Source organism: Triticum dicoccoides, chromosome 7B (assembly GCF_002162155.2).
Source record: "Triticum dicoccoides isolate Atlit2015 ecotype Zavitan chromosome 7B, WEW_v2.0, whole genome shotgun sequence".
NCBI lineage: Eukaryota > Viridiplantae > Streptophyta > Magnoliopsida > Poales > Poaceae > Triticum > Triticum dicoccoides.
Genome location: NC_041393.1, coordinates 310,837,513 through 310,846,609, shown reverse-complemented (window position 1 = coordinate 310,846,609; position 9,097 = coordinate 310,837,513). Strand labels below are relative to the sequence as shown.

Below are 9,097 nucleotides of genomic sequence, written 5' to 3'. Positions count from 1 at the left end.
CTTCTATCTATCAATGGAATGATACGCAATCATTGCGTATTCGCGAAAAAAAAACTTGAAGCATAATGGCCCCATCTCAGGTGCTCTGTACTAGCTTCTTGATGAATGGAAGCAGTGCTGCTGATATGGAGTGTCTGAACAATCTACATGAGGTGGTTTTCTGCAATTAGTAAAAAAAACTTTTGATCGACGCAGTTAGCGGACTACATGGGTGCACTGACCAGGCTCTGTTTATATTACCTGTTTTCTGTTTGAGTGATCTTACTTTGCTTGAATTGAGATTAAACTATTAGCTTACTATCAGGTCTGCACCATTCTAGATATCATCTCGACTTTTAACTTGTGAAACTGTTACATTGGATAACATAAATAGGAAATTTTGTCAATTGTGAAACTGTAACTAATAGCTTCACCTGAATATTGATCTATTGTGTTATTGCAGGGAAGAGGTATGAAGTGCTCAACTTAGGAGGGAGCATAGACAAGGTATTCCACGCTTCCCATTCTCCTCCTGTAGCAAAGGAACATCCAACCTGTCATGTGTCGCTCACTAACTAATAAACAGGAATCTGACGTTGGAAAGAAGCTACTGGATATCAAAGCAAAAGGATCACAGCTCCTCTTAGAAATCAGCGAAGTATTCTAATTCTGGAGACTCTTATGCCCCTAGATCTGCCAAGCAGTCGCAATTGCTGTTTTAGTCAAACTAAAGAATTATTAACTTTGCAGTGTAAGCAGACCCTTGAGCAGGAGAGCGACGTAACTGCTAGCTTCCCTGTAAGTTCAGTGTGTTTCTTAACCGTAAACATCATTCTGTTATCAAGTCATTCTCCATGTGTGTTATTTCAGCCTGTTGCCTGCAGGCTGCAGTACAGGAGATGGATAAGAAGTCCTTGGAGGAAGGATACAAAGCTCTACAAGGTGATGGAGCTGGAGAAGCCGAGTACTTCCAGTCTCTTGAAGAACGAATCATTAAAATGAAGGTGTTTTACCGATACTTTTCAGTTTGGTTGCTCCATGATTAAATCTAATTGATTTCCTTTTCTTCTTCTCATTGAGGAATACATATACTTTTTTTTTGAAACAATTGAGGAATACATATACTGCCTCCGATCCAAATTAATTGACGCAGCTTTAGTACAAAGTTGTGCTAAAGTTGCGTCAATTAATTTGGATGGTAGGGAGTACTTTACTTTCAATGATGCCATGTGCAGTCTTAAGAAGCTGACATCTTTCTCTGCAGGGAGTTTCTGATCCTATTAAATGCTGTTGCGGACTGGAGTACAATGTAGAACTAGGCGGGGAGTCCATGGGTGTAAGATAAACTCAGATGCAGATGACCACAGGTTCAGTGCGTTTAAAGTATGTATATGCGCAGCTGCCGTAGGTACAGCTTGACAACTCCTTAGGCCGCTCTTGGGAGACCGGTTTATATTTTCCACCAGTATTAATCTACAAAGGGTATTTTCCTGTGCACACCTGAGATACAAGTGTAACGAAAACACGATTGTAAAATTCTGGATTTCTGCTTGGATCGCATCGTATTTAGCCCGTCAGCAACGTACAGCACAACAAGCCATTCTGAGATTCAGAAGCTTCAGCAGGGATAGCGCCAGATGCCACAGCGATGCGGACAATGACGGAGATGAATTCGCCACAGCCGTCGTCATAAACTTCACCGGTCATGGCGTGCTGCTCCAGTCTGTCGGCAGTCGGCAGTCACCACAGCCGTTGTCATAAAGTTCACTCAGGCAGTCACTGCGGACATTTCCACAGACCTTGCCAAGGTAGCTGCCGCCGCCACGGAACCCGCTCACAACTGCCACCAACGTTACCTCGGAGCCCACGCTCTTTGCCGGCCTGGTCAGGACCGCAGCCTGCTAGTTTGTTACCGCCTCAACCTGCTGGTCGGCGGGAACTCCAGCCGAGCATGGCAAGGCACGCGGCGTCGGCGCTAGGAACTCCCCAGGCCTTTAGTCCCTGACACTGGTGGCTCGTCCATTTCCTGTGCCTGGAGCCGTTCGCCCGGAGACCTGGGGAGAGAGTCAGAAAACGGGGAAAACAGATGTGATGAGAAGTGTATCCAATACCGGTCAAAACCGGGTGTAATCTCGAATACAGGTGCAAAATTTACGGACCAAAACGACCAACCGATCGTTAACCGGAACCCACCAGGTTTGTTTTTACGGGGGTGGATTTTACGGGCCTAATTGGCTCGAAAACAACTATTCAATCGGGGCCTTAAGGGCGAACCAAGCTGTGGTTGGATGGTTAGAGGGATTGTGGTATCCTCTGATGGGCTGCATGATATGCCGGCTCAGTCTTTCGGGGACGCTCATAGGGGTAGGGTATGCGTGTGTGCGTTCATAGGGACCGAGTGTATGCGCGTGTATATGAGCGCTTGTGTCTGTACTGATGTTAAAAAAAAATATGGCAAGAAATTATACAAAGGCGCAGAGACGTGCATCTTTTACAGGTGTATTAGAAAGAAATACGATAATCCAAATTTAAACAAATAAAGAGGCTGCCCAACTCGTCTCCAAGATGCTCCCTTGATTTCTAGTATTCGTGTCCGTTGGATCCTGGTCAAGGTGGTTTTTTTCCGTTGCTTGCCGTTGGATCCTAGTCAACATGGTATTTTTTTTTGTTGCTTGCCGTTGGATCGCCACTGTGATTCAACGTCTGCCGTTTTCACCGTGCGGTCATTTTGGAGCGGCCAATGACCTGTGGGCTCGGGCGGGATCTGATAGGCTGGGTGGCCGTTTTTTGGGTGCACACGCAGCTAAATCTGTTGTGCCGTGTGGGTGCGCTTTTCCCATGTCGTGCGTCGCAGGGGAGTCGTGGAAGGTTAGCCGACACATGTGCACCTGGCTTTTGCGCCCGCGCTTGTGTTGTCCTGATGAGGGTGGGTCGGTGCTGCTCCTGGTCCTGCTCATTGATACGTCTCCATCGTATCTACTTTTTCAAACTCTTTTGCCCTTGTTTTGGACTCTAATTTGCATGATTTGAATGAAACTAATCCGGACTGACGATGTTTTCAGCAGAATTGTCACGGTGTTATTTTTATGTAGAAATAAAAGTTTTCGGATTGACCTAAAAATTTACGGAGAATATTTTTGAAAAATATAAAAAATACTGGCAGAAAAAGATACCAGAGGGGGCCACCCAGGGGCCACAAGCCCGGGGGGCGCGCCCCCTGGCTTGTGGGCACCCTGGACCCACTACAACCCTAACTCCAACTCCATATATACCTATCCTCAGAGAAAAAATTTAGAGAGAAGGATTCATCGCGTTTTACGATACGAAGCCGCCGTCACCTCCTGTTCTTCATCGGGTGGGCTGATCTGGAGTCCGTTCGGGGTCCCGGAGGGTGCATTTTGTAGCCATCATCCTCATCATCAACCTTCCTCCATCACCAATTTCATGGTGCTAATCGCCAGGAGTGAGTAATTCCATCGTAGCCTTGCTGAACGGTGATGGGTTGGATGAGATTTATCATGTAATCGAGTTAGTTTTGTTAGGGTTTGATAGAGGCGAGGGTGTCCCGATCTTTCGATGAGATGATAACTATCGATTTGGTGGAGCCGACTTTGATGATCCGACTACAAACATGCACGACGTTGCGCATTAGCAATCGCTAAACCAACTTCGAGAGGTTATTGACCACGCCGGAGCACGATCAACCTGACCACGAAGGTCTATTCCTGCAAGCAATCGAAGAACAAGCAAGAATATGATTAAGCAATCTGAATATTGCGAATATGGATGAAGTATTGGTAAAAGTGGGGTTTCATAAGCGGTCTTGGTCTGGTCGTTGGACACAAACGAAGTACACGAAGTTGCAGCGATGGCTAACTTTTAACTAAATAAAACCCAACGAAAAAGCTACTAGATGGATCTACTTATACGGGAGCAAGGGGTGGCGGCCAAGGAGGTGGGAGAACGTCCCAAGGCAGCCTAAAACCAACCCTAGGTCGTACAAGGCTCATGGGCCCAAGTGGAGGTGATGCAACACCTTTGGACTTTTTGTTTGACTCGGATTCTGCTGCAGCGTCAGATTGTTTCGTCGATATCTCAATGCTCCGGACGAATTTGAAGGTGAATCCAATTGGGCTGGAAAGAGCACAAAATCTAGATTCCAATAAAAAAAAGAATCATCCAATTCGGAGTCCGTATGAAAAAATTGTTGGCGTTTTGAGTTAGGTATGTCTGTGCAGTCCGAATCTGAATCCAGAACATGAGAGACTTGGACTCTATCTTCTCTTGGTCCAAAAGTGACATGAGAGAACTTTTTGAACAGCAAGTAAACATCTCTTTCTCCCTTATCTTCATATGTGGATTGTACAAATGTCCCATACACCTGCAATTAGGCAAAACACAAAAGTGTGTGAAGTATTTTTGTTCTGGATAACATAAATAGATCATTGAATAGTTTGCACTAGAAATCACTTGACAAATATACATGTATGCAATATTTTTGATCGTATCCAAGGTAGTCATGTCCTCATCATTCTCCCCTTCCTGGAAACAAAGCCGTCCTCGGCGTTGCTTAATCTGAAATGTGGCTAACAAAAGAGACAAGGTATACATGTTGTATATGTATATGTCATCCATTTTTACTTCCCTTGATTTTTGCACATATGACACATGTATACATGAGTAACTTTCATAGATCATAAAATATAAAGCCAAAATATTATAATAAATAGAAGGCATGAAAATATTGCAACTCAGTTTGCACATATAAGTGAAGCTCTTATTCCTATCAAAAGATTGACAATATTCATCATTAAACCATCCCAACATTGGTGAATAAACCTTACTTGCATCAAATTTACATGCTACAACATGCTTAAATAAGCAAACATGCAGTAAGTCATTGGACACAGAATCATCATCAAGATTAGAGGTCATATCAAAATGATTAAACATTGATTCTTTTGCATCAATAGTTAATTCAATGGGTGCACTCAAAATTGTTGGTATTTCAGTTGTTTGATCACATGGCGAAGTCAAATTATCAACATAGTCCTCTAAAATAGGTGGTGTGATCAAAGTAGTGGGTAGCTCAACACATGATGTATTCAAGTTAACTAGGCATGCATCATTCTCATGTGAAAGTGGAAAATCTGTACCTTTGTCATTACCTCTTATAATCAACTCAGATGATGCAGGCACTCTCGATGGTGATGTGTCACATGGTGGAGATGACGTAGTCCTCGCAACAACGGATGTGATTGTCATAGTACGCCTAGTAGTTGAATAAACATCTGTATCAACTGTTGAAATGTGCATCGTGTGCTTGTTCTTCTTGTGGGCAACACGTCGTTTTATTTCCTGTTCAGCTTTGCAAGCAAGACGAAACAAATGGTCCATAGGATAACACTCTTCATGAATTAGTATCTCCTGAATATCATGGTTTAATCCTCCCCAAAATCTATCCATAAAATATTTTTCACTTTCTTCTAAAAATGAGTGCAACAAGGTAGTTTGTAAATCATCATAATATTTTGTTACGGTGTCACTACCTTGTATTAAATGTTCTAATTTTTTAATCATGTCACGAGTATAATAAACATCGATGAATCTATCTCTCATGACATGTTTTAAATCATCCCAAGTATTAGGTACATAATCAGGGTGTAACCGACAATATTCACTCCACCAAACAATAGCAAAACCAGTGAATGTACCAACCGCGAGCTTAACTTTTTTATGCTCAGAAAAATTATGCAAAGCAAATATAGCATTTATTTCGAACTCCCATTCAATGTATAAATCAGGATTAAATCGACCATTGAAAGGTGGCATGGAAACAAGAACCTGATTGTGTGCATTCCGATGACTTTGTACCTCTTGTGATGGATGTTGTATTTTCTTAGGTGGTAGCAAATCTCCCACGATCGATGAAGCCCAAGAACTAACAACTCCGGAACCTACCATAGTTAGTAGAAAACAAGATACAAAATCCGAGAATAATGTTCCTATGAACTACTAGGATGTGGTGGTAAAACGCTCACAGTATAGAAAATATCAATATCTTACAAGTTCTTACCATGCAACAGGTGGTGACAGGCAACCAGCGGTGTCAAATATCTCTGAAGATTGAGTAAAGCGATTGCCAGGGGAGCGTACGTATACACGGTGTAGAAATATGTGAAGCTGGGTTGGCTATATATGGTAGCAAAAGATTAGCAATAATCAATTCAGAGATGCAATATTGAATAAACGCTCAACAACGGTACTATGTTGGTCCTAGGCTAGACCGGACTAGAGACGCGAGCCTAGAACACTAATGAGGTCACGGCATAGCACAACTACCATCAATGAAGGATAAGTACCTCTAGACAGCAAGATATAAGTGAAGATCACAACGGCAGTAAAGATAATGATGAAAAACAACTGCCAAGCAGGATATATAACAACTCTCTCTCCAACTTTCCTCTTGAAAAGTTTACTACTAACTCAAGCTTTTCAATGCAAAAAGAATCACTCAATTCCGAATTGATATGAGAAGTCAAAGAATTCTAAAACTGGCCTAAAAAACTGGAACAAACTGTATGCGCGAACTTCGAAGGGCAAAAAGACATATTTAGAAACCGAGTTTGAGGCGCCAAATATGGAACTAGTTTCTGCAACTATTTAGATGCGGCTCGTCGCTAGCTTTCATTTGAGTACTCGTGGAGCCAAAACGGACTTCGTATGAGAAAGTTATGCCTGTTTTACTGAACAGTGCACAAAATAGATTCCAATCCGAATTCAACTACGAGATTGAGTCTAGATAGATCTTTTTTTTATTTTTTTTTCTTTTTTTTCCTCACACTTTTTTTCCTTTTCTTTCTCTCCTTTTTTCCTCTAACTTTTTTTTTCTCTCTTTTTTTTCTCTCTGCCTTTTTTTCTCTCTGTTTTTTTCTCTCCCTCTTTCAAAGACAAACTAGATAAGATGCAGATTGGATCAAGTGAAGATGTGAACGACCTCAACTATGATTGTGACAATGAACTATGGGTAGCATGTGGTGGAAATTGATGGATGGTGTGGTGGACAACGGAAGGGATAACGATGCAGCGACGACGTGACTAATGTGAACAGAACTCGAAACTCTAAATGAACGAGACACTAATACCAGCAACACGACACAACGATGCAACCAATAATTCAACAATGCAAACAATGAAAAGAAAATTGCAAAGGCTCAGACTATCTTGGACAAAGGATGAAAAGATCTAACTTTTTTTTGTGGCTTCTTCTTGGACAATAGGTAAGAAAATAAATCTAATCTAGAAAAAACTGGAAATTCTCACCGAGCAACCTGAAAACTGATACCACTTGATAGAGGATAGGGTGTCCCGATCTTTCGATGAGATGATAACTATCGATTTGGTGGAGCCGACTTTGACGATCCGACTACAAACATGCACAACATTGCGCCTTAGCAATCGCTAAACCAACTCCGAGAGGTTATTGACCACGCCGGAGCATGATCAACCTGACCACGAAGGTCTATTCCTGCAAGCAATCAAAGAACAAGCAAGAATATGATTAAGCAATCTGAATATTGCGAATATGGATGAAGTATTGGTAAAAGTGGGGTTTCATAAGCGGTCTTGGTCTGGTCGTTGGACACAAACGAAGTACACGAAGTTACAGCGATGGCTAACTTTTAACTAAATAAAACCCAACGAAAAAGCTACTAGATGGATCTACTTATACAGGAGCAAGGGGTGGCAGCCAAGGAGGTGGGAGAACGTCCCAAGGCAGCCTAAAACCAACCCTAGGTCGTACAAGGCTCATGGGCCCAAGTGGAGGTGATGCAACACCTTTGGACTTGTTGTTTGACTCGGATTCTGCTGCAGCGTCAGATTGTTTCGTCGATATCTCAATGCTCCGGACGAATTTGAAGGTGAATCCAATTGGGCTGGAAAGAGCACAAAATCTAGATTCCAATAAAAAAATCACCCAATTCGGAGTCCGTATGAAAAAATTGTTGGCGTTTTGAGTTAGGTATGTCTGTGCAGTCCGAATCTGAATCCAGAACGTGAGAGACTTGGACTCTATCTTCTCTTGGTCCAAAAGTGACTTGAGAGAACTTTTTGAACAACAAGTAAACATCTCTTTCTCCCTTATCTTCATATGTGGATTGTACAAATGTCCCATACACCTGCAATTAGACAAAACACAAAAGTGTGTGAAGTATTTTTGTTCTAGATAACATAAATAGATTATTGAATAGTTTGCACTAGAAATCACCTGACAAATATGCATGTATGCAATATTTTTGGTCGTATCCAAGGTAGTCATGTCCTCATCAGGGTTTGATCCCTAGTATCCACTATGTTCTGAGATTGATGTTGCTATGACTTTGCTGTGCTTAATGCTTGTCACTAGAGCCCGAGTGCCATGATTTCAGATCTGAATCTATTATGTTTTTATGAATATATGTGTATTCTTGATCCTATCTTGCAAGTTGTAGACACCTATTACGAGTTATGATCCGCATGCCCCAAGGTGACAATAATTGGGTTTCTTTCCGGTGATTACCGTAGTTTGAGGAGTTTATGTGTTCACTAAGTGCTAATGCATTGTTCCGACTCTCTATTAAAAGGAGGCCTTAATATCCCTTAGTTTTTCTTAGGACCCCGCTGCCACGGGAGGGTAGGACAAAAGATGTCATGCAAGTTCTTTTCCATAAGCACGTATGACTATATACGGAATATATGCCTACATTATATTGATGAATTGAAGCTAGTTTTGTATCACCCTAGGTTATGACTGCTACATGATGAATATCATCCAACACAATTATCATTGCCGATCCAATGCCTACGAGCTTTTCACATATTGATCTTTGCTAAGTTACTTTCGTTCCTATTGATGTTACAATCACTACAAACTGCTACTGTCACTATTGCCACTGTTACCGTTATTTTCATACTACTTTGCTATTAAAAACTTTGCTGCAAATATTAAGTCTTTCAGATGTGGTTGAATTGACAACTCAACTGCTAATACCCGTGAATATTCTTTGGCTCCCCTTGTGTCGAATAAATAAATTTGGGTTGAATACTCTACTCTCGAAAACTGTTGTGATCCCCTATA

At 41.8% G+C, this 9,097-nt stretch overlaps 1 protein-coding gene across 2 annotated transcripts in view; it reads left to right on the top strand.

The window, feature by feature from the left end:
* The window catches only part of LOC119337155, a 57,057-nt gene extending 55,501 nt beyond the window's left edge, over positions 1-1,556 (top strand). Inside the window, exons 8-12 of one of the 2 annotated variants that reach the window (XM_037609268.1) lie at positions 443-486; positions 566-637; positions 730-777; positions 864-983; positions 1,244-1,556. In XM_037609268.1, the coding sequence (XP_037465165.1) occupies positions 443-486; positions 566-637; positions 730-777; positions 864-983; positions 1,244-1,324 (365 nt within the window). In that variant the 3' untranslated portion in view covers positions 1,325-1,556. Of the gene's footprint in view, positions 1-442; positions 487-565; positions 638-729; positions 778-849; positions 984-1,243 lie in introns of both variants that reach the window. The other variant, XM_037609269.1, reaches the window with a different exon arrangement.
* The last annotated feature ends 7,541 nt before the right edge of the window (positions 1,557-9,097 follow it).